This window comes from Vombatus ursinus, unplaced genomic scaffold (assembly GCF_900497805.2).
Source record: "Vombatus ursinus unplaced genomic scaffold, bare-nosed wombat genome assembly UNPS02011334.1, whole genome shotgun sequence".
NCBI classification, from domain to species: Eukaryota; Metazoa; Chordata; class Mammalia; order Diprotodontia; family Vombatidae; genus Vombatus; species Vombatus ursinus.
Window position 1 is genome coordinate 7,299,938 of NW_020951112.1, and position 26,794 is coordinate 7,326,731.

The 26,794-nt window shown below is 38.0% G+C and overlaps 1 protein-coding gene and 1 pseudogene across 1 annotated transcript in view; one reads left to right on the forward strand and one right to left on the reverse strand.

Moving 5' to 3' along the window:
* CFAP54 (cilia and flagella associated protein 54) overlaps positions 1–26,794 on the reverse strand; it is a 289,571-nt gene that overhangs the window by 197,135 nt on the left and 65,642 nt on the right. Inside the window, exons 19-23 of the mRNA XM_027855802.1 lie at positions 19,659–19,742; positions 19,427–19,542; positions 8,959–9,135; positions 5,455–5,547; positions 4,739–4,924 (exon numbers count right to left, since the gene is read on the reverse strand). Of these exons, the coding sequence (XP_027711603.1) occupies positions 4,739–4,924; positions 5,455–5,547; positions 8,959–9,135; positions 19,427–19,542; positions 19,659–19,742 (656 nt within the window). The remainder of the gene's footprint in view (positions 1–4,738; positions 4,925–5,454; positions 5,548–8,958; positions 9,136–19,426; positions 19,543–19,658; positions 19,743–26,794) is intronic.
* On the forward strand, positions 1,849–2,853 carry LOC114038517 (annotated as a pseudogene).

The window sequence follows — 26,794 nt, forward strand, 5'->3', positions numbered from 1 at the left end:
CAGACCTTATTAATGTCACACCCCACCCCCCAAAAGACAGCTGAAACAGTATTAGGAACTACTCTCCTATATACCTACTTTCCTTCTCCATAAAGAAAATCTTGATGACAGTTACCTACATGTGAACAAAGGAGAACCTCAATGAGAGTGTTAGTAGGGAATAGCCAGGTTTTCACAATAGTCTATAGTGGATCACCTTTTTAGGGTGAACTTTGGGGAAGGCATAGACAAGAGTCACACAGTTGGGCAGTCATGAATAAGTTGTGATGTGTGCCACTGGAGAGAATGACCAAATAATGAGACTATAGATCTCTCTGAGTGACTGAAAATGGAAACTAAAACACTAATGTTACCTTCAAACAAGTACCAGAGAAATGATCAATCCTAAGAAATAGAAATGGTAGCAACTTCTAAAGTATCCTTCTATTGCTAAATCAAAAAGACCTCAATTTGGTTTCGATGTGGAGCAGTTTACTAAAGAGTAGTAAAAAGTGAACCCAGTCACCTATCAAATTATGGTGTTCTCAATTTGTTAGTGCAAAGCAGAAAAATAATCTCCAACTGCAAGCCCAGTGCTGTGCTAATAATATCTAACATCAATTTACTTCCTGGCAGACCTTGGACTGCAGGAGATAATTTCCTTTGAAGAATCAGGCAAAGAAGACCAGGAGAGCAATCATTGCCTACAGAAGAATTGGTCTTGACCAAAAAAAAAAAAAAACAACAACAACAACAACCAAAAAAACTGTGTTTCCTACCAAATAATTTTCTTCCACCAAATAGAGGGCTGTGTAAAGATTGCAGAGATGATACCCAAACAAAGAAAATCACTGGTCAACCAATCCGAACTGGTGTTGAAAGAATCCCTGGAAAGCTATCTCTGCAATTTTAAGACAGATATTTGGTATCAAATATGTCATAATTTTAATTTGTGAGCTATTCAACTTGGGTGGAAAATATTTTTAGAACAGAGCAAGCTGAAAACATGAAGAAATAAGAATAATATTCCACATCAACATAATTAACAGACTGAAAACCAAATAAATCTTGTACTGGTAGAATCACAAACCTCCTTTTTCCCCCTTTGAGATCAGATTTATATTAGTTAGTGATGTCATCAGTATACATATACCTAGAAGACATTTGGGGGAAGGGGAAGAAAGTGGGAAAGAGTAATTAAGATGTAATACTAAGAAAACAAGATCCAATATAGTTTCAAGCTGAAGAGAAAGTGTGTGACATAGTGGGTTCTGAAGTCAGAGGACCTGGGTTCAAAGTCTGTATAGCCCTCAAGTACATCATTTGAACTCTCTTGACTTTAATTGCCTCATTAATAAAATTAGAAAGTTGACTGCAAAATCCCTAAGGTCCTTTCACCTCTCAATCCTTTGTAACATTCACTTAATTGCAGAGAGTTTCTTCTTTAGATATTCCTCTTCACAGAATCTCTACATACTGATTTAATTCTATTTTTATCTTTATAGTAATGCTGTCAGTGTTTGCTGCTAAAGAATTAGACTAATAAGTAGAATTTTAGAAAAGTTAGATATGTTAGAACTCAGAAGACTACTGAATGGAAATAGAAAGGAGAATACCTAATCTTAGATGTCTATGGAACCTTTACAAAAATTGACCATGTATTAAGGCATAAAAACCTGACAAACAAATGCCAAAAGCATTTATTATATATGTTAAATGCATCCTTTTTGAACCATAATGCAATAAAAATTACATTCAATAAAGGGCCTTTGAAGCATAGATTAAAAATTAATTAGAAACTAAATAATCTAATCCTAAAAAACATGTGATTCAAAAAGGGAGCACTAAGGAAGAAAGCATCAAGGTGCAATGGATGGTGGCCTGCGAGAAGATGATGAGATAACCAGGTCTAATGAGTTCAAGTTGAACCAGCCTCCAGAACCTTCTCCTTGGTGAAGTTCAGCTCCAACACCTCCCAGTTCCTGCTGGTCTCTTCCTGGGACACTTTGGTCCGACTCTAACCCTGCCAACGCCATGCATCTCAAATACCAACACACTGGCGCCATCCTCAACTGTGCTTTCTATGATCCAACACATGCTTGGAATGGGGGATTGGATCACCAGTTGAAAATATACGATTGGAATGCTGATCAAGAAAACCTTGTTGGAACCCATGATGTACCTATTAGATGTGTTGAATATTGTCCAGAAGTGAATGTTATGGTTACTGGAAGTTGAGATCAAACAGTTAAATTGTGGGATTCCAGAACTGCTTGTAATACAGGAACATTTTCTCAACCAGAAAAGGTTTACACACTCTCTGTGTCTGGAGACAGATTAATTGTGGGGACAACTGGTAGGAGAGTGTTGGCATGGGACTTGAGGAATATGGGCTATGTGCAGCAGAGAAGACAGTTTAGTCTGAAATACCAGACTCGTTGCATACGAGCATTTCCAAACAAGCAGTGTTGAAGGCCGAGTGGTAGTTGAATATTTGGACCAAAGTCCTGAGGTACAGAAGAAGAAATATGCATTCAAATGTCACAGACTAAAAGAAAATAATATTGAGCAGATTTATCCTGTCAATGCCATTTCCTTTCACAACATTCACAACACATTAGCTACAGGTGGATCTGATGGATTTGTTAATATTTAGGATCCATTCAACAAGAAACGATAGTGCCAATTCCATCAGTATCCCACTAGCATAACATCACTTGCTTTCAGTAATGATGTGACCACACTTGCAACAGCAGCCTCATATATGTATGAAATGGATGACACTGAACATCCTGAAGATGGTATCTTCATTCGCCAATGATAGATGCAGAAACAAAACCCAAGGCAACTGGGTCTCAGAAAGGTTTGGAGTGACTTGCCCATGGCCCAGAAGTAAGAAAGAAGTCACATATGGCCACAAGTACAGTAGCTTAGGCCTGGCTTCATGTTCTCCACTCTCCTGTTTAAGTAACTTGAAACTTTCTAATAATACATGTCTGTCACAAACACTACTTATGGTACTATAAAAATTGATATTTAGCAAAAAAAAGGGTGTGTTTCAAAGAACAAATCATAGAAACAATCAATAATTTCATTACTGATAATGACAACTTGCAACTAAAAAAAATAGAAAAACAACAAATTAAAAATCTCCATTTAAACACAAAAAAGAAATCCTGAAAATCAAAGGAGAGATCAATAAAATTGAAAGTAAAAACTCCATTGAATAAAACTAAAAACTAGTTTTATGAAAACTAAAATTAACCACTGGATAATTTGATTTTTAAAAAGAAAGAAGAAAACTGAAGAATCAGACTACTTTCTTCAATATTCTATGAATGCTATTAAAAAGTATGAACAGCCTTGGCACAAGCTGCAAAAGATAAGATATTGCCTGAGATGGAAATTACCTGATTAAAACCAAGTAAGCAGAAGCCTAAAACAATATTTATCTTCAATCTGAATATGGCAAGACAGCAGAAGAGTTTTGATTTCATTGGGATGGCTAGCTTTCCCATTGCCAGAAATCACAACCATGAGTTACTATACACTAAAAAAAAAAAGTCATTTTCCTGTGGTCATCTCTCTAGGCATGAATCCTGACAGATTGAGCCAGCTTCAAACAAGTCTGTCTCTGGCCATATCTACTTTCCAAAGTGGTAGGACCTGACAAGCTCACAAAGCCTTCAAGAAACTGCAATTGTCTCTGTGTCACAATGAAGCTTCAGAGTTGGGCTTTATAGAAAATTCATTTGTAGGGGAAAAAAGAGGAATTTACATGCTTTTATGTCTTGCTCTAAACCTAAAGCTTTTGAAATTTGCCCATCTAAAACACAAAGTAAGAAAAATTTACAATTTAGAAAAGGGAAGATTTGAATCATTCATATAAGGAATTGTTCACCTCTGACTCATACTGACCGTGTGACCTTAAGCAAGTCACCGAATCTCTCATTGCCCTTGACAGCTAAGACTCTTAAGTTGCAGAGAGGGTATTGATAAAAAGGAATTGTCCTCTTATGGGAGTACCTTCTACCCATGAAATTATGGATTCAGTCCCTAGTTCTACTCCCTATGAAAAGAGGGAACCTTAAAATTATTTGGATGGGTTTAGTTTTTATTCATTTTCTATTTGTATCATGGTGAATTCTTAGTAGATTCCTAGTTTTGCAGTCTGTTATCTCCTTATTTCTCACCCTGGCTGCACTGATCTTGAGATTTCTCTGACTGTCTTCCCCATCATGCCCTAGGAAGCTTATCATTGGGATAATCTCATCCTGTAAGATCTCCTCAGCCTTGGTACTCAACCTTATCACTGTCCTCTGTGTTTCTTACTGGAGGATGGGGCCATGAACTGCAGACCTCCATTTAAGAACAGAGCTTAGCTCAGACATCTCATTTCTCACCTGGCTACACTCCTCTGGGACTTATCTCACTTCTCTATCCTGGACCCACAACAGGTACCTTCTTCCTCCCTGCCCGTTTTCGGTTTCCTTTTATGTATTATCTTCCCCCATTAGATTGTAAGTTCTTTGGGGGCAGGGACTATCTTTTTTTCCCCCATACTTGTTTCCCTAGTGCTTAGCAGAGTGTCTGGTACATAGTAGGTGTTCAATAAATATTTACCAACTATTGACTATTTTGGTTATCTGCTGTGTTTTTTTTTTAATCAGAAACTAAAATATTAAGAAAAAGAACAACTGGAATGGGGAGAGAGAGACAGACAGACAGACAATGTTTCACAGCTTAAAACCTGTCCTACCTCCGTCAGATATAAACGAGTAGTAACTGTAGAAAGCGGCGTGTAAACCAGAACTGGCTTTGACGTCTCTCCAATTGCCTCCCCAATAAGTTCTCCATCAGAGCCATAAGCAGCAACTGCAAATATGTATTTTTCATTGGGCTCTAAACCAACAACTTCTAAAAGGGTTTTATCATTAGCAGGCACCTATTAACAAATAACATATCAGATTACTTAGTTGCATTAAGATAACATCCACATTATTTTAAAAAAGTAATTCAATAAATTACCCCTCAAAAAAACTCACATTTTTTATCCCCAGTAAAATACAGGGTGTCTCAAAAATTTAATGCAGTTTTGGCCTTTAATAGTTTAAAACTATGATTTTGGGGACACCCTGAGCAATGGGAGATTAGTAATATTTCTTTTTTTTTTTTTTTTTTGCCTTTTGGTGAGACAATCAGGGTTAAGTGACTTGCCCAGGATCACACAGCTAGTAAGTGTCATGTGTCTAAGTTCACATTTGACCTCAGGTCCTCCTGACTCCAAGGCCGGAGCTCTATCCACTGCACCACCTAGCTGCCCCTGTGATTAGTTATATTTCAAGTCACAATTCAACAGATTCCCTGAAGCAAACAGTAAACATCATTCTTATTTAAGAAAAACAAAATAATCTGTACTAATTAGGCAATTTTAGGAAAAATATATGCCATTGACAAGTGGTGACTTTGACTTACTGGTTGTCCAGAGTTTGAAAGACAATGGCTGTTCAACCTTACTTTTCCAATACCTGTTCCCATCTGACATCCCAAAATGGTGTACCAATCGACCTTTCAGAAGAAAAAGACAGCCTCATCATGTGCAATCTAAAAAAGGTATTTAGCTTGTCACATCTCATTGCATCAAGAAGGAATTACTTTCTGAATAAGCATGTCATCAAATTTCTCAATGAATTTTAAGTTTATAACAGTAAAAGACAAACAATTTACAAAATATCTCAATTAATTCTTAGGCAAAATAACAGATTTAGTGCTAGCCTGCTACTATGACTCAACTAGGTTCTGGTTTTCTAAGAGGTTATTTAAGCTCTACCTTGACATTTAAATGTTAATACCTCTACCAAGATGTCAACAAGGGGGACAGGTTTTATCTGAAATCAAATGTGTTATCTAACATAGTAGTGTTAAAATATGAGACCTGAGGAATAGTCTTATAAGCCACCTTGTCCTTAGGTATCACTATGCCTAATTTCCCATTTCTCCCCCACCTCCTATTAGGCAGTAGATGAAAGGGACCCAGGGAAAGGCAGACAGAGGGAAAACATGGTGATTGGTGATGTCTGAGAAGGTTGAGCAGTGATCTGGCATTTGTGTCTGCATCTCCTCTCCAATCCACCCTCATCTCCAGCACATCTTAAACAGTCCCAATGGCAACACCTGAAGCCTAGATGAAAAGACACAAGGTCTCTAGGGGCAGAAGACTGATTAAAAGAGCTGGGATATAGTGTGTGGAAAAATGAGATTTTTGAAACTCAGTTCCCCAGTTTTCATACAGAAAACTTAAAGGTTGGTATCATTAACAGGTTAGGTCATTATTGCCCAAAGTTTAAATTTTTAAAAAGCTAAAATCCAGAATTTTAGAATTAAAGTCTTTGAAAAACAAATTTTCAAGTTTTATTTAAATAAAGCCTATTTATTTAAATAAAGTCTATTGAAAATAACACAAAGTAGTTCTAACTATAAAAATAGCATATAATCAGTGTATTTGGAGAATTTTTAAATGCCATGTCACCTTTAAAAAAAAACCAAGAAGTATTAATTCCCATAGATAATTCTAGAAATTTTAATTCCCTAAAATTTTTTATTTTGAAAAATAAAGTGCCTTAAAAAGACATTTTGGTAAGATTTTTTCCAGTGGCTGAATTCTTAAATTATGAAAATCCTCTACTTAAGTAAACACATAGCACCACCTAGTGCTGTAGCCAAAGACTAATATTTTCTGTGGCATTTTTATAATATTTTATGTAGCATTGGTGGACATAAAATAAAGTATTAGATGCTAGTTCTCAAAAGTAAAGGTTAAACATTAGAGACTTACGTTCTCTGCTTTCCAAGTATCCTGAAGCTAAAATATAATGATACATAATGACTCACATTTACATGCACTTTCACAATCTATAAGGCAGAGGTGAAGGTAAAGATTGTTACCCATTCTGCACAGATTAGAAAGCTAGGATTTAAAGAGATTTGAGTGACGTTAGGCATCAACTACTTTAACTTCTTTGTTTTAAAGATGTGGTGACTGAGGCTCAGTGAGGCTGTGACCATTCCAAAGTCATACCACCAGTAAAATGTTGGAGATCTTCAAAGCCTAATCCAGTGTTTTCTCCCACCCTTCCCCTCCGAGGAAACTCAAGCACTTTGAATAGGGCCTTTGTCATTTCTGTCTTGATAAACCCAGCACCTAGCCTAGTAGCTAGCACATAGTGGAGCTTAATAAATGCTTGTTGATTGAATAATTATGCTATGCTGCCTATCACAATGAAATGACTAAAATTAAACAGATCCAACATAAACATATAAATGAAAACTTTAAAAATAAGCCAATTTCCTGGATACAGTATTCAAAATTCAGTATATTCAAAATATATAGTATTTCAAACTATAGTTGAGCCCCATTATTATTAAACACATTCATTTCAATTCAATTCAACCAACATTTATTTGTCAAGAGTCTACTATATCTAAGGTGATAGTAATGCAACAAAACAAAAGAAAAGACCCTTGGCTTTTAAGAGCCTTACTTTCCACTGGGGACAATGTGATAAACACGTAGATAATTACAAGACAAAGTAGGGAGTGCCGGGGTGAAAGAAGAAATCCAGAGATCTCTAGGAATATTCAGAGAGGCACAGAATACTATTACCACCCCAGTGAGAAGGTTTCACAGAAGAAGTGGTACATGAGCTGAGCCTCAAAAGAAAATAAGGAAGTTGAAAAGGCAGAGCTAAGAAAGGAGCATTTACCAACCATGGTGGACACCATGTGCAAAGGAATGGATGCAGAAGAGAGGGCATGTTGGGTCCAAGTCCAATTTGGCTGAAATATCAAATACATTTGTGGAGTAGGGGAAGGGTAAGGAACCAAGAAGTAGATGAAGAGAGAGAAAGTTAGGAGAAAGGGGAGAACAATCAATGGGGAAAACTGATGAAAATGGCAGGAAAGGATAGAATTCAGAGCATAAGGAGAAATATTGGTCTCAGCAAGAATGACCACCTCATCATCCAATCAGAGGAGAAGGCTGGTGATTTGGAGAGGTTTTAAGATATAAAACAGAAAAAATGAGGAGCCTTATCACCTAAAGACGTTTTTCTCAGTAAATTAGAAAGCAAAATCATCTGCTGAGAGAGAAGGGAATGGGGCAATATAGAAGTAACGAGTCAGAACCTGAGAACTAAGGGAAAAGTCAAACTACATGCAAATAAATCTACAGTGCCTTGTGCTGCGCTATCAGGTAAATTGTTCTGCCCTTTTATTGTACAATATTAAAGAGGAATTGTATTTTCAGTTTTGAACCAGATGTTTAGTATCATATAAACATAACCCAACATCTCATTTAGAAGTGAGTAGCCCAAATCTTGAGTATCTCAAATATTTGTATTCAGCAAAACCTGGAAAGAGGCAGAATGGCCTGGAACCCAGGAAGATCTGGGTTTGAGTCAAAACAGTTGGAGTTGATATTCTCTAGAATCAACAAATTTTTGTTTGTTGGAAAAACTTTGGGAACTGGACAGCCATGCATTGCCTGATGCCACAATGATGGCTGTTCACTTTTTGAGCCATGGGCAACCTTCACCAAAAGACTGGATCCACAGCTCCCCTCCACAAACTTTCATAAGCCTGTGTGTTCACATATTTAACAAAGGATATGTCATAGTTATGTGGGGACCTAACTTTATCTATTCCTCAAATGCCCCCCATATTTCTGGGTCTGGTCAGTCAGGAAAGCAGCAACCCTAAATACCATGGGAAAAAATTAGTATTATAAAGAAAACAAGATATAGGATAAAAATGTTGTGCCTACTCAATGTGACTAAAAAAAAAGAGAAAGTGGGATATTTTCAGATATATTCAAGACTATCCCGAGAACAATCAAATAAATACCGCTGAAATAACCTTCATTACAGTCACTGATAGTTCTCTCATCCGTACCGTACTATAAATTTACGGTGAAAGAATTACCTTTTTCCCGCAAACAAATGGAGCAGGTTTAAATGTCACCGAACAATGAGTTCTAGAAATCAGTATGGGAGGAAAAGGAACTTTGCCACAGAGTAGTTTACCATCCTCTGCATCCTTCTGATATGAGTACAGGGCACTTTGCTCTGATTCAGTCTTCTTAATTAAGGACAATGCTTCCTGTATTGAGGTATAAAAAAAAGAAATATGAATATTAGTGTATTGGGTCTCATTTAGATATAGTCTCCTTTCTTATGTGGGAGATGGTCTTTGACCTATGGTGAAACATGTAACCTTAATAATAAATACTAGAGAAATCATTGGCTGCTTCTCAAAAAAGTTAAGAGTGACAACCAAGCAGCACCATAAATGATCTAACACATATAATATTCTTGTATTTGTGGCAACATGCTCCCTATGATGCATGAATCATAGGTCTTAAAACTCTAACTGCCTTTACCTAATTCTTTGCATTTATTTTTATAGTGTCTTATATTTATATTTTTTATAAATTCTATTCTTATACAATTTTTATTTGTATATTTATTGTATATATGGTATATATTATGTATATATATATATTTGTTTGTATATTTATTGTATATGCCACACACTTTTAAAAACTGGGTGATCCCTGCTTTTTTGTATGTGGGATTGGCTGAAAGAGTGAATAACATACATACTCAGTTAGGTATAGAAACCTATATTACTCTGCAGGGAAGTAGAAGGGAAAGAAGGTAAGAGAAGGGGGAGGGCTGATATCAGGGAGGGTGAATTGGGGGATGTAGTGGTCAGAAGCAAAATATTTGTGAGGAGGAGAAATACGGTAAAACAGGAGGAGGAGGAGGAGGAAGAGAGAGAGAAAAAGAGAGCAAGAGAGAGAGAGAGAGAGATAAATGGGAAAATAAGATGGAGGGAAATATACAATTAGGAATCATAACTGTGAATGTGAATGGGATAAACTCATTCATAAAACAGAAGTGGAGAGCAGAGTGGATGAAAAACTAGAATCCTAAAATATGTTGTTTACAAGAAACACACTTGGAGCAGAGACACACACAGAGTAAAGGTAAGGGGCTTGAGTAGAATCTGTTATGCTTCAGTTGATGTAAAAAAAAAAAAGCAGGGGTAACAATTATGATCTCAGACAAAGCAAAAGCAAAAATAGCCCTAATTAAAAGAGATAAGCAAGGAAAGTACATCTTGCTAAAAGGTACTATAGACAATGAAGTAATATCAATGCTAAACATATATGCACCAAATGGTATAGCATCCAAATTCTTAAAGAAAAAGTTAAATATGTTACAGGAGGAAATAGTAAAAACTATGTTAGTGGGGAAACTGCAACTTTACCCTCTCAGAACTAGATAAATCTAACAAAAAAAAAAATAAGAAGAGTTAGGGGGATGAATAGAATTTTACAAAAGTTAGATATGATAGACCTCTAAAAAAATTTTAATGGAAGTACAAAGGATATACCTTTTTCACAGCAGTACATGGCACCTACACAAAATTGACCACATATTAGGGCATAAAAACCTCACAACTAAATGCAAAAAAAGTTCTAGAAATATTAAATGCATCTTTTTCAGATCACAATGCAATAAAAATTACATCAATAAAGGGCTGTGAAGAGATAGATTAAAAATTAATTGGAAACTAAATTAGTCTAATCCTAAAGAATGAATGGGTCAAAGAAAAATCATAGAAACAATAATTTCATTAAAGAGAATGACAACAATGAGACAAAATTTATGGGATGCAGTCAAAGCAGTACTTAGGAGAAATTTTTATCTCTAGATGTTTACATTAATAAAATAGAGAAAGAACAAATCAATGAGTTGGGAATGCAACTAGAAAAAAATTAGAAAAAGAACAAATTACAAATCCCCAATTAAACATCAAATTGGAAATCCTGAAAATCAAAGGAGAGATTGATAAAATGGAAAGAAAATCATTGAACTAATAAATTAAAGATCTGGTTTTACGAAAAAAACAATAAAATAGATAAACCACTGGTTAATTTGATTTTAAAAAAAAGAATAAAACCAAATTACCAGTATCAAAAATGAAAAAGGTGAGTTAAAACCAATGAAGAGAAAATTAAAGCAATTATTAGGAGCTATTTTGCCCAGTTATATGCCAATAAATCTGACAATTTAAGTGAAATGGATTTACAAAGATATAAATTGCCCAGATTAACAGAAGAGGAAATAGAATACTTAAATAACCTCATCTCAGAAAAATATATTGAACATGCCATCAATGAGCTCTCAAAGAAAAAGTCCCCAGGAACAGATAGAGTCAGAAATGAATTCTACTAAACACTTAAAAAACATTTAATTCCAATACTACATAAACTATTTGGGAAAATATGCAAATAAAAAAAAAAGTCCTACCAAATTCCTTATATGTCACAAATATGGTGGATACCTACCTAAACTAGCAAAAGCAAAAACTAAGTAAATATTTTCATACATATAGGTCTTTTTCTTTTTTCTTTGATCTCTCTAGGATACAAACCTAGTAGTGGTATTGCTGTGTCCAAAAAAAAAATTTTTTATTTGGGCTAGTTCCAAATTATCCTCCAGAATAGTTGGGCCAGTTCACTGCTCTTCCAGCAGTTCATTAATGTGCCCACTTTCTTTTATGTCCTCCATCATTTGTCATTTCTGATAGATATGAGGTGGTATTTCCCTAATCAATGGTGATTTAGAGTATTTTTTCATATAACTATATTCATATGACTTTTATTTCTTCTTCTGAAAACTACTGATTATATCCTTTGACCATTTATCAATTGAGAAATGGTTCTAATTTTTATAAAGTTGACTCAGTTCTATACTCAATATATATTTGAGAAATGAGGACTTTATCCAATAAATTTGTCATAATTTTTTTAATATTACTTCATTGTTTGTGTCACTTTTTAGCATAATTTCCCTGATTATCTCTTTTAATTAGGGCTATTTTTGCTTTTGCTTTGTCTGAGATCATGATTGTTACCCCTGCCTTTTTTATTTCGGCTGAAGCATACTAGATTCTGCTCCAGTGCTTTATTTTAACTCTGTGTATGTCCATCTGTTTCAAATGTGTCTGTTGTAAATAAGTTATCATTGAATTCTGGTTTCTAATCCACTCTGCTATCTGCTTCCATTTTGTGGGTGAGTTCATCCCATTCAAATTCACAGTTATTATTATTATTATTATTATTAATTCTTAAGTGATAAAAATTTCCCATTCTACTTCTCCCTTCCCCCTCCTCCAAGTGCATTTCTCTTTCTTACCCCTTCATTTTTTTTTTTTGGATATCATTCCAACATAATCGACTCACACTCATGCCCTCTGTCTATGTAAACTCCTTTGATAAAGTTAATGATAAAGTTCTTAGAAGTTACATGTATCATCTTCCCATAAAGGAATGTGAATATTTTACATTTATTGAGTCCCTTATAATTACTCTTTCCTGTTTACCTTTTTATGTTCCTCTTGAGTCTTGTGTTTGAATGTTAAATTTTCTATTCAGCCCTAATCTTTTTATCAATAATGCTTGAAAGTCCTCTATTTAATTAAATACACATTTTTCTCCTGAAGGATTACACTGTTTTGCTGTGTAAGTTATTCTTGGTTATAATCCTAGTTCCTTTGCCTTCTAGAATATCATATTCCAAGCCCTCTTCTCCTTTAATGTGGAAGCTGCTAAATCTTATGTGATTCTGACTGTGGCTCTGTGATATTTGAATTGGTTTTTTTTTCTGGCTGCTTGAAATATTTTCTCTTTGATCTTTGTCTGGAATTTGGCTATAATATTCCTGGGAGTTTATATTTTGGAATTTCTTTCAGAAGGTGATCAGTGGATATTTTCAATTTTTATTTTAGCATCTGGATCTAAGATATCAAGGCAGTTTTCCTTTATAGTTTCTTGAAATATGATTTCTAGGCTCTTTCTTTGATCATGGCTTTCAGGTAGTTCAATAATTCTTAAATTATCTCTCCTCAACTTATTCTCTAGGTCATTTATTTTCCCAATGAGCTGTTTCACATTTCCTTCTATTTTTTCATTGTTTGATTTTGTTTTATTGTTTCTTGATGTCTCATGCAGTCATTAGCTTCCACTTGCCCAATTCTAATTTTTAAGGAATTATTTTCTTCAGTGAGATTTTGTATCTCTTTTTCCATTTGGCCAATTCTGCTTTTTAAGGTGTTGTCCCTTGTAGTATTTTTTGCATCTCTTTTATCAAGCTGTTAATTCTCTTTTCATAATTTTCTTGCATCATTCTCATTTCTTTTCCCAATTTTTCCTCTACCATTCTTAGCTCTTTCTTTAACTCTTCCAGGAATTCTTCTAGGGTTTGGGTCCAATTAGCATTTTTCTTTGAGGTTTTTTGGTAGCAGTTTCCACATTGTTGTCCTCCTCTGGTTTTATGTTTTGGTGTTCCCTGCCACTGTGGTAGGTTTTTATGGTCAAATTCTCTGTTGTGTTGTTGTTTGCCTATTTTTCCAGCCTATTTCTTGACTCTGGACTTCATGTTAAAGTTGGGTTCTGCTCATCTTGGAATGGGGAGGCACTGTCCCAAGCTTTAGGCTTTTTCATGATGTTGTTTTCAAAGCTAATTTTGGAGGTCTACAAGTTTTCAATGCTGACCAAGAGGTATGGTCACTGCTCTCTTGGTCTGTGCTCTGGTCTTTACCCAGGAGGGGCCCATGGTCCCTTATAGCCACAAGTGCTCCTCTTTTCCTCAGAACTATAACTGGGGCCCCTGATTCCTTGCAACCAACCACCAGCACTCCTCTCTGCCCTAGAACTGCAACTCAGAACTGCATATTGGCAGTAGAGTTGCCAGTCAGTGCCAGCTGTACCCAGTGGCAGAAAAGCATCCCCCTGTAATCTCTTTCTGACCAGATGTCTGATCCCCTTACCAACTCTAGGCTGACAGCTCTTGAAGCTGCTGCTCCTACTATGGCCACTACTGCCATGGCCATATAGGGGGGCTCTGGACAGGCCCCCCTCCTGGTGTCACAGACCTCTCCTGTGGACCTGCTAAATTTCATTACACTAGAAAAAATGTCTGACCCCAACCCTTTGTTGGCTCTCTTGCTCCAAAATTCAATTTGAGGCATTATTTTAAAGTTCTTTAGAGGGGAACTCTGGGAAAGTTCAGCTGGGTGGCTGCCTCTAATCTGCCATTTTGACTCCCTAGCTGATATTTCTTGAGCAACAGACTGTATATTGGTGCTCCAAAGAGTAACGGAGCAAAGTTACTTCCTAGCTGTGTGACCTTGGGTAAGTTGCTTTCCTTCCTCTGAGTCTCCATTTATTAAGTGCCTACTATGTTCCAGACACTGTGCTAAGTGCTGGGGATACAAATGAGAAAAAAAAAACAGTCCCTCCCCTCAAAGAGTTTATAATCTAATTGGGAGAAGATAGCACACAAAAATTATGATCTCTTGTTCTCTAAGGTATGTACCAGCTGTGAAATTTTAAGTTTATTATATTGTATTGATATGCTTCCTCATTTTATAGGTACAAAAACTGAGATTCAGAGATAGGAAGTAAATTGCCCAATATCACAGAGCAAGTTAGTATCACAAGAGGGACCAGATCCTGGGTCATCTGAAGGTTGATACTACGCCTTTCTCCACTACAGATACAGTTCTTCCCACAGTGAAAAGAAAGAAAAAATAGTTCACAAAAATGCCATATTAACCTAAGAGGAACATGATCTCCCTAAAAGAGAGAGGATTATTTGCAAAAAAAAAAAAAAAACCTAATTTTATAATGATAAATAACAACAAATACAACAAGGAAATAAATATCTCACTGATGATTTGCCTTCATGAAGTTCATTTTCTTGACTGAAGTTTATTAGCATCACTGAATAATGGAATTTCCAAGCTGGAAGGGACCTTAAAGGTCATCTAGATCAATCTTTTCTCATCCATACTAAGGATGAGAAAATTGAAGCCTAGCCAGGTCAAATGACTTTTCTAAGTTCAGAGTGATATATAGAAACAGTATTGGATTGGGAATAAGAAGATCTGGGTTTTAGCTTTGCCACTAAGTCACTGTGATCTTGGAAAAATCACCGAAGGCAAATCACTATATTTTTTTCAAACAATTAGGGAGTAATTCTTGGGGATGAGGAGAGGAGTATAGATGGTATAAAGAAAGAGAAAGTAGGGATAGCTAGGTGGCACAGTGGATAGAGCAACGGCTCCGGAGTCAGGAAAAACCTGAGTTCAAATCCAGCCTCAGACACTTGATCACTTGATAATTACTAGCTGTGTGACTCTGGGCAAGTCACTTAACCCCAACTGCCTCACACAAAAAAAAGAGGGGTAAAGTAGCATCATCCTCCTTTCTCCGTCTGGTTGTTGTTGTTCAGTCATTTTTCAGAAGTGTCTGACTCTTCATGACCCTATTTGGAGTTTTCTTGACAAAGATACTGGAGTAGTTTGCCTTTTCCTTGAGTGAAATGATTATTTCTCTCTCATATTAACCAATTATTAAAATTCAGGAGACCCCAGTTTTTTTCCCTGTCCTATTTCCTTGTTCAAGCTCTCAAGGACAGGGCTGATAGAAGATAGGATTGATATTCTCCTTATTCTGGGTATTGCTACTCCACCCAACTATATCAGACTTCTAATCTAAGGTGAAACTCCCTTCTTCTCAGGATTGTAGGGGATAAATTCTTTGAATAGATTGTCCGAGGTCTTAGGTAACTTAAAAAGTAAATGACATAATCAAAGTTCAGGTCCAGCCCCTCATTGTAATATTCATTCTCTCATTAATTATTAACCAATGAGAGTTAATTGCTACCCTTGGGAACACCCTTCTTCCAATGAGCAGATAAGCCCTGCCCGCCATGACTGTCTTTGGTCTAAGAGAGAGATGGCCAAATCACCATCCTTTTATTAATAAATATGCTGGCATTATTAATAAAATAATTAAATTACCCAGAAATTATATGTCTCTTGAACCTTTTTAAATGTTACATCCTTCAACTCATGTTACAGATGAGGAAACTGAGGCAAACAGGGTTAAGTGACTTGCTGAGGGTCACATAGCTAGTAAGTATCTGAAGCCACATTTGAACTCAGGAAGTTGAGTCTTCCTGACTCCAGGCCTGGTGCTCTGTCCATTATGCCACCTGAGGACTGAAGTCTAAAGATGGGTGGTGAGAAGAAATTCAGAGACCCAGAGAGAACTATCAGAAATCACAAGGCAACATCTTCCCTGGCATGTGTCCTTTGCATAATACATGAGTTTTCAGTGCAAAAATGTTCACTTTCAAAGAAAAAACATTTGTTTCAACAGGAAACAATCGTTAAAAAAAAAAAAAAGAAGAAGCAAATGCTTCAAAGACTGCAGCCAAATCAACCATTTCCTTCTAGGTTCTTAAGATATTTTGTAAATGGAAGAGAAAGGATTAGGGAGAGGTGATCCACAGCCACTGGGAGAGGGGCCTGTGGGGGATGAAAAGAAGTGTTAGTGCTGCCTACCACAAAGGCTTTTGCAAAACATTGATTCAGTCAAAATACAAAAGCTTTTTAGGAAATATCTGAACCTCTTGACAATGGCTCCTAGCATATGTTTTAAAAACATAATACAAGGTTTCCAGAAAGCCAAAGGTGATTACTTTCCTATATTTTATATCCTCTTAAATTTGCCCGGCAGCTGAACCCTCCTCTGCATGTAATCTTTCGCATCAGCATGTGAGCTCCTGGAGACCAGGAGCGGTCTTGCTTTTCGACCAGTCTCTCTATACACAGCAAGCACTTAAGAAACATTTTTCCATACCATTCTTAATATCAATTTGATTTTTTTTTCAATTCCTCTCCAGTCTATTTAAATCATAGAGCTATATTTTCAAATTTTGCTTAAATAATAGAGTCGAGATTATAAAACTAATACCTTTTTTTTCTTGGAGCAAACTTAATTTCACAACTGTGCAGTGCTCCCTTTAAAAATGCAGACTGGCACTTTCTTGACCATTTACATGTTAATATTAATAATCATTTATAGATTTTACACTTAAGTCCACCTACTAAATTATGGAGAGGTTATGATTTGTGTCCATAGAGAGAATACACCACACTAATGAAATTACAGACAATTCAATTAATTAAATTAATTGAATCAATTGAATTAAGTATTTACTAAAGGTCCCATCCTTTGTCCCAGACATCCTACTGCCCAGCCTATAAACTGCAAAGAGGTTAAAGACCAAAAGAATGAGTTACCATACACACCAAAACAGTTACAGGGCCCTCTTGTGGTAGAAAAGAACTGAAAACAAAGTAAATGACCATTAACTGGGAGAAAACAAACTGGGGTACGTGAATGTAATACACCATAAGATATAATTAATATGAAGGGTTTAGAGAAACTTAGGAAGACTTTTATGAAGTGATTCAGAGAGAAATATAGAGAACCAGGAAAATAATACACACAGTAACAACAATAATGTAAATGGAAAGAACAGAATAACAAAACTGAAAATCATATAATTACAATAACCAAGAATATCATGTAGACATCTCAAACTCAACACATCCTCAAACTCAATACTACCTTTCCACAAAACTACCCTCTCTTTTTCTGAACTTCCTTATCACTGTCAAGGGGTCAATCATACTTCCAGTCACCCAATATATTGATTCAATATTAGAAAACTGTCACTAAAATTAAAAAAATTCTCAAGTATTCTTTATATGTTCATTTTGTCAACAAGTCAATCAGCAAGTATTTATTAAGTGCTTACTATGTGTCAAGCATTCAAACATCCAACTTGCTCTCAGGAACCTCCTTAGATCCCTTATTAAAATGTCTAATATGTACACGATCCATATTTAATTCATATTTATAACATCTGTGCCATGGGGCAAGGGAAATTTACACAAAGTATCCTTCAAATACTTGCCACATAGAACGAAGAGTCTCTACAAAGCAAATCCCACTTTCTCAGTAAATTCATTTGCAAAAGCCTCAATGTGTTTCCTTAGGGAAAATGAATCCCCCAAGATACTGAGCTGGAAGAAAGAATTAGCTATTGGCATTCATAGTACCCACCACTTGGGGGAAATAGTAACGGAGGAGAGCATTCCTCACCTAAAGGTCACTTTTCTTTTACAGAACTGTGGTGAGAGAATAGAACCCTGGACAGCGCTCTCCCTGCACAATGGAAATGCTCCATTCCATTTGTCAAATACTTCCCTCTCTGGGTTTTGGGTTTTGTTTGTTTGTTTGTTTGTTTGTTTTGGTCATGAAAAAAGTTTCTACCTGACAACCCCCTACCAAATAGGTGTACAAAATTACTAGAAGTTTGCTGATTTTCTAGAGGTCACACAGGGTCTCGAGGGTAATTATAGGCACAGGTGGGTTCCCCTCCCCCTCTTCTTCCTTTTGTAAAGGTATTTAACATATATAATGAAAATGGTCTCATATACAATGAATATGGTCTCTCAAAACCACACTCTAGCAGTGGGTGTATTATCTAAATCCTACAATTTCCAGAGGGATTGGCATTCAAAGCCTTCCACAAAGGGGATCCAATCTACCTTTCCAATCTTATACTCTCCTTAGCATACTCTTACACTCCAGGCAAACTAGGCTGTTTACTTTTCCCAATGTATTTCACCATCCTTTTTCCAATACTTATGACACATTCACTCATCATTTCAACCCACTGACATCCTAATTATCCTTCAAGGTCCAACTCAGATGCCACCTCCTCCATTGCAGCTTCCTTGATCACCTATCAGAGAGGATCTCCCCTTCCTTCAAAGTCTCACAGCACTGAGTACATATTATTTTTGTATCTCTTTCTGTATCTCTTGCACAGAGTAGGCACCTGACTGATATTTGTTTAATTTAATTCAACTGGATAAGGAAATCATTTTCATAAATTGGCCCCTTTCTACCTTTCCATTCTTCATCTTTCTTTCTACCACCTCCATTCACTCTTCAATCCAGGGACACAAGTGTCTTCCTGTGTCTCACCCATGACCCTCTACCTCCCAACTACAGACATTTTTATTGATTGTTCGCCATAACTGGAACTCTCCCTTCTTCACCTCTATCTTGTGACTTCCTTTAAGCCTCAGCTAAAATCCTACCTTCTGCAAGAAGCCACCCCAGAACTCCCTACCCTTAGTGTCTTCCTTCTGAGACCATTCCAAATTTATACTGTATAAGTCTTCTTTGCACATAGCTATTTGCAATTTGTCTCTTCCATTAGACTGTGAGTTCCTCAAGGGCAGGAGCTATTTTTTTGTTTTGTTTTTGTAATTGCTGCTGGATATTGGTTGGGTTTATTTTGCTTTGTTTTTGCCTTTCTTTGTATCCCCAGCACTTAGCACAATGTCTGGCACACAGTAGGTGCCTAATAAATGCCAGTTGACTTGACCACACTAATATGAAGTTGCATGAGAAACTTGGGTTGGGAGAAATGGAATGCGTCAGTCTCACCTCCAGCAACTTGTGATCTTGGAGGGGATCTTTCTCAAATAATATCAGAGCTTTCTGCATCAAGTAGATTGCTTTGGATATTCGATTCTTGTTGATTTTTTTCAGTACATACGATTCTGCAAAACAAAACACTCATTTCAGATAGGATCATGTGAAAACATTCTTCTATCAAAACTGGATCAATACCCTGTCCTAGTCTACGTAATTTGTGTCCAGTGGGTCCATATTTTACCTGTGAAGTAACTAGTGCTGGCAGACTCTTTTGTACTTTGAGCTTCTTTGGGACAGCCAGATTTCTGAAGAGTTGAGTCCCAAGCTGAAAAAGAAGACAACTCACCATTAGAGTTAGGTCTATGTCTGAAAAAGTCATCGTTCTCCATAACAGGCATCTAGAAATCACAGAAGCTTTGTTGTGCTCCCCTTTGGCAGTCTGCTGAAGCCTACGGGCTCCTTCTCAGAACCATGTTAGGAAATGCATAAAACAAAATAGAGTATTGCTAAAGTTAACAGTTATGTTGAAATACAGTTATAAAAATATTTTTAAAAAGTTCACAGGATCTTAGGTTAAGAGTCCCTGAGCTATGGATTTTAAAATACTAGTGCTTCCATCACACTTCCCCTAGGATAGGGAAGACCCCCAGGATTTCTGGCCAGTGCTATTTACACTCACTCTGAGCCACCAAAACCCAAACAACGAACAAGTGAGGCTTAGGTTGGGACCTCTTATCGGCATTTTATGACGTACAACAAGAAGACCAAGGAGGACAAGAATCCTGTCTCTTGTCTGCTCTTCAAGACACATCCTGAGTACTATGTTCTATGTACCACAGTTTAAGAAGCTCAGTATGAAACTGGATCACGTCCAAAAGATAATGATCAGGTGGGTGAGGGAACTCAAAACTCTTCATGTGAGAATTGATTCTAGAGTCAGAGGATCTGGGTTCAAAACCTGTCTCCCAGGCTTATTACATCAGTTTCCCAGTCTGTAAAATGTGAAGACTGAACCAGAATTACCTAGGATTTATAACTATGGACTTTATCAAAAGCACTCCAGCAGACTTGCTAAGGTCAGCAAACCCCTAAGTTAAAGGAAATTCACTCCATTTAATGTCAACAAAGAAGGTCCCAATTTCTCAAATGAATGAAAGAATAACTCACAGGTATGAACAAGTGGTAAATCAAATGTAGAATGGTCAAAGGAAGGCTTTTTGAGGACTATGTTGACCTGAGCATGTTCATAGACAAAGAAGAAGGAACCAATGGAAAATAAATTAAAGATTTAGGAGAGTAAGGGGACATATTGCTAAGGCCAGATGGGAAGGAATGAAATCAGAGAAATGGGGTTAGCCTAAGCAAAGGGCAGGCATGCTTCATCTGAGACAGAAAGGTAAGAAAAAAAGATAAGTGATGATGCTGAGAAGTTCTGATGGATAAAACAGAGAGGATGATGAGGGAGCTCCTTCTGAGGTGAATCAGGCTCAAGAAATACTATAGGAAGCTAAATCATCATCTGTTTCTTGAATATAGCCATTCGTGGACAGCTAGGTGGCACAGTGGATAGAGCACCAGCCTTGAAGTCAGAAGGACCTGAGTTCAAATCTGGCCTCAGACCAAACACTTGACACTTACTAGCTGTGTGACCATGGGCAAGTCACTTAACCCCAATGGACTAAAAAAAAAAAAAGAATATAGCCATTTATTTGTTGTAATGACTTCCCCACATAGTGGGCACTTAAAAATATTATACTTAAGATGGCTCTACAAAAAAGGCTCAAAAGAAAACAATTTGACTTGTGTCCAAAAGACTGCTCAACAGACACTATACCCACCTTTGAGAAGATACCAGAGCTAGCAGGAGGGAATTATGGTGCGTTGAAGAGATAGTTTATGGGAAGGAAGGATAGCCTCCTCATCTTAAGAGATGAACACTGCACAGAAGCAGTCCATTCCATTTGGAGATGCTTTTTTGAGGCAAACCTTGGCATCCCAGTGAAAAACTATATCCAATTTATATTTCCTATTTTTAAAAATTTTATACCATCACAATATCATGAGAGATAGATAGTGTGATGTAGGGAACAGGCACCAAGACATTTGACTGTATTGTCAGATATATCTGAAGCATATAAGAAGTCATTGTTTCTTCCAGAAAGGGGTGAATTGAGTCATCACCAAAGCCAGGACAACCTGGGTGTACTCCAGGCAATTTTTAAGATTGTAGAGAAGATGCAGACCTGTAGTGGTAGAGGGAGCTTCCTTATCCAGGAGTTTAGTTCCCTCTCTCAGTGAAGTCACAGGGCCAAATCATCTCCAATATCACAGGACCACAGCTTTAGTATTGGAAAGGACTCAAGACCACCTCGCCCAACCCTCTCATTTTATAAATAAGGAAGCTGAGGCCCAGAGAGATTGTGATATGCCAAAGGTTACCAAGCCAATGAGAGGCAGAACCAAGTGTCAGACCCAGGTCCTCTGACCCCAGATCCATCACTCCCCACCACCCCCGTGCCTCAAAATAGAACATTCTCAAAAAGACAACTACCGCCCAAGTAGAGCACTCTGTTGACTTGGTCAAAGCAATTAACCACTCATTGTTCAGCATGTCTTTAAGCAACTGTCTTTTAACTTACAGAAAACGCAGCTATTTTTATTTCTTCAATTGCTTTGACCAAGCCTTCAAAGTATGGCACTACTAAGAACAAAATCAGCCCACAGGGGGAAATAATAAGGAGGGAAGAAAATCATGGTTCCCGAAATTGTAGGAGGGCAGTGGAAGCGAATGTACCACTCAATACAGTAGTACAAATTAACGACATCATATATATCTGATAATAAGGGATGTGTCATTAAAAAACTGAAATTGTTTATAATTTCAATCCCTGTTATGTCAATGAGCAAGCTGGGAGGTGTTCCGATATCGTTTCACCAAAGACTGATTTCCATTTACTTCCCATTTTCCAATATATGCCATAATGAAGGGTGCTCTCAGGACCCAATTTAAGCTTTGATTTATTGTATTATCTGTACTTCGAATCAGGCACAGAGTTTTCATGGGGAACATTCTACAACCATTTGGGGAATCACAGTTGCTTTGAGTTGTACTGTTTCAAATTAACCAGTATCTGGATTAAATAAATTTTAGTGCGTGTAAAAAAATCTGACAAAGTCGGTCTTAAACTTATAAAAGAAAGTAGATCAGAGGTCTATTCAGGGCAGATTCTTCAAGTCTATTCTCCAATTAGTCAACATTTTATAGCAGAGAAAGGGTAGATATATGTGACTATAAGAAATGGAATCATGCAGGAACAAATAAAATGGTCTTGTCAAAATGTAACCCAATGCAGGAAATAATTCAGGCTTTAATATCATCATCATCATCATCATCATCATCATCATTATCATCATTATTATTATTTATAATAGCTATTATTTATGTAGTGTATTAAATTTTGCAAAGTCATTTACAAATATTATCTCATTGGATCCTTATATCAACCCTGGCAGTTAGGTGCTGTTATTATCATCCCCCATTTTATAGATGAGAAAAATGAGGCAGACAGAGGTTAAGTGACTTTCCCAGGGTCACAGAGTTAGTAAATGTTTAAGATCAATTTGAACTCAGGTCTTCTTTACTCCAGGCCCAAGGATCTATCCACTGCATCACCCAACTGCCGCTGTGTTTTGAATACAGCTGACAATACTGATTTGTCAGCTGAGTTGTCAGCATTATTCAAGAGAGTGATATCTAGAAAGGACATGGTTCTTCCAGAGAGGATTATAGCATGGTGGATTGAGAGTGGGCCTCTGTGTCAGACAGAACTAGATTCAGATCCTGCCTCTGGTTCAACCTGGCTGTGTGACTCTGAGCAAGTGATTTCACCTCTCAGGGCCTCCTGACAATTCTCTAAGACATGAAATTGCAGAGCAGGTGGTGATCTGCACAGGTGGAGGGAGTTTCCTCACTGGGAGCTGCCTCTATCCTTGAAATCACAGGGCCAGGCAAAGAACGTCCGGCAGCGTAAAGGGAACCTCCCACTCTCTCCTCCCTAGCCAGACCCTATCTGGAGCATTGTGCTCACTCGCAGGTCCCACATTTTAGGAGGGGCACTGATAAAGTGAAGGATGTCCAAGGGAAGGTGAGGAAGATGCATGCTTCTCCATCTGACTGATCATGGCGCCTTTATTCACCCAATGACCCATGAAAGGATATCTTGATACTCTCGCTGCCTCCTCCCTCTCCCTTACCTCCTACATCGGATCTATTATGAAGTCCTCCTGACCCAACCTACATCATACCCCTCCCATTCATTTCATTGACTTTCAAACCCAGCTTCAGACACTTAATAGCTGTGGCACCCTGGGCAAGTCACATCATCTCTGTTTGCCTCAGTTTTCCCATCTGTCAAGTTGGGCCTACCTTGATCTACCTCCCAAGGTTGCTGTGAGGATCAAATGAGGTAATATTTGTAAAGCACTTAGCACAGCGTCTTACACATAGTAGGTGCTACATAAGTGTTTAGTCCCTTCCTTTCTCTTCCCTTTCTATTCTAATAAGTCCTCATTACTACCTCTCTGGACCCAGATGATGCCTTCTGAATCAATCAATCAATCAACAAGTATTTATTAAGCCCCTTCTTTGGGTCTGGCACTGTTCTAGGCACTGGAGACATAACAGACAAAAAAGTAAAGCAGATTCTGCCCTCAAAGAGCTTATATCCTATTGGGGGAGACAACATGTATACATGCAATTATATATTACACATAATGCATATGATGTAATTATATATAAATATATATTTTTATATGTACAATGCACCAGAAAATGGTGGGGAGGGGGAGCAAAGACACTAGGAGGGGCAGGGATCAAGAAAGGGCCTATGTGGAAGGTGATGCCTGAGCCAAGCTCTGGAGGTAACTAGAAACCCTACAGAGGCAGGGAGCTTTTACCCTTCTAACCCCAACCTCCAGTCTCTGCCCCCAAATCCATTCTTCATAGTCCATTAAGTTAATCTTCCTGATGCACAGGGCCGAACTTCTCACTCTTCCATCCAAAATCTTCCCAAGGCATCCTGTTGCCTAATGGATAAAATCCAACAAAATCCATCGGCATGGCATTCAAGGTCCTCAGTCTACTGGGCAGCCCTCTAGCTTTGTCTCCAAATGCTCCCTTCTCACATCCATGCTCAACCCAAACCAGGTTACTCACTATCGCTCCTACATATCAGTTAGTCAAGGAGTATTTACCCAGTAAACCCTCCCTATTCAATAAATTCCAATGGCTCCCTAATGCCTCCAAGATTAAATACAAAATGGTGTGTTTGGCATTCAAAGCCCTCATAACTAGCCCCCGCCTACCTTGCCAGTCTTCTTCCATCTTACTCTCCAACATGTATTCTTTGATCCAGTGATATTGGCCTCTTGGCTGTTCCACAAACAAGATGCTCCATCACTCATCTCCAGGCATTTTTTCTGGCTATCTCCCATACCTGGAATGCTCTCCCTCCTCCACTCCAAGTACTGACCTCCATGGCTTCAAGTCCCAACTAAAATTCCATCTTCTACAGGAAACCTTCCTCAACACTTCTTCATTCCAGCTCCTTCCCTCTCTTACACAATCCCCACATATCCAGTACATAGCTTGCTTGTGCAAATTTGTTTGCTTGTTTTCCTCCTACTAGACTGTAAGCCCCTTGAGGGAAGGCACTATCTTGCCTCTTTTTATATCCCCAGAACATACATGGTGCCAGGCACATAGTAGGCCCTTACAGATGTTTATTGACAGACCAACTAAACTCCACCACTCCCTATTACCTTGAAGATGAAATACAAATTCCTATTTGGCATTCAAGGCCCTTTACACCCTGACCTCAGCCCTCCCTTTCCTGGCTTATTACATCTTCCTTCTTCTCTTCACATACATAACAGCTCAAGGTCCTACCACATGCCAGGCCCGTGTTGTGGGATACAAAGACAAAAATCAAACTGTCCCTGCCCCCCAGAAGTTTATACTCCACAGGGAGAGATAGCATGTGTGCTGTGTATTAGCATATGCTTAGTAAATATGAGGTGGCTTGGGAAAGGAGGAGGATCAGGAGGCCCTCTTGTAGGAGGCCATATTTAAGGTGAGCTTTGAAGTAACCTTCAGATGGGAAAAGGCCCAGGTGAGGAGGGCGTACACGGCGGGCCTGAGGAGCAGTCCAGTCAAAGGCTCGAGGTGAGAGCTAGAATGGAACAGAACAAAGCCCAGTTGGGTGGGACTGGACTATATGAAAAAAGCCATGTTGGAGCCAGGTTTAACACGTCAAACAGATGAGTTTGTGTTTGATCCCAGCAGGAGTAACAGGAAGTCACTAGAGTTTACAGAGCAAGGGAGTAACACGGTCATGCCTGTGCTTTAGGAACATCACTTTGGCCGCTGTGTGGAAGATGGGACTGGAGAGGGGAGAGAAACCAATGAAGAGAGGAGAGCCTAACCTTGTGAGTCAAGAGAAGGGGATGAATGTAGAGGGCATCATGGAGGTAGATTTGACAGGATGTGGCATCTGATGAGATAAGCACATCCTATGATTTCTACCTCTGTAACCTCTGATTCCACTGATACAGTATGGAGCTCCCCGAAAGAGGAAACTCCACCCATCACCACAGGTCAGCACCTCCTGTGAAACTTACAGCCTTAGAGAGTTGCCCAGGTTATCGAGCGGTTAAGTGACTCAGCCAGAGTCACACAGCTAGTGTCATTTGTATGTGTGTGTACATGTATATCATTTGTGAGTGTATATACACATGTATAGCAGGAGGAGGGGATATGTAGATAGAGAGACATTGCTACGTCATCCCCCCATTTGTAAGAGCAGGCACTAGGTGACTTATGTTTTCATCTCCCCACTACCAAGTGAGACGTTTTTAAAAATGTTTTAATGCTGAAATGAATTTAACATGATTGGTTAAAGGCTCTGGAGAAGAGGTAGCCCAGGGCCCGGTGCATGGTTAGCCTGTAATAAAGGCTTTATCATTCATCCATCCAAGATAAATAATTTACATTTTACAACGTGCTCTCTGTAGAAGTCAGTGGGTGGTTAATGCAATTATTAGCCTCCCCATTTTATAGAGATGAGGATTTGACAGCTCTGAGAAAAGCAACTTGCCCCACATCACCAAGCTGCAAGTCAAATCCAGGTCTCCTACTCCAGCCCAATGCTACTCCCTCTGTCTAAACATCTGAAGGGCCATCACATGGGAGAGGAACTTTACTGCTTCTCAGCTCCAGAAGGGAAAGTCAGAACCACTGGGGAGAAGTTAGAGGGAGGGAGATTTCAATTCCATTTGAGGAAAAACTAATTAACGATTATAGCCATCAGAAAGTGTAGT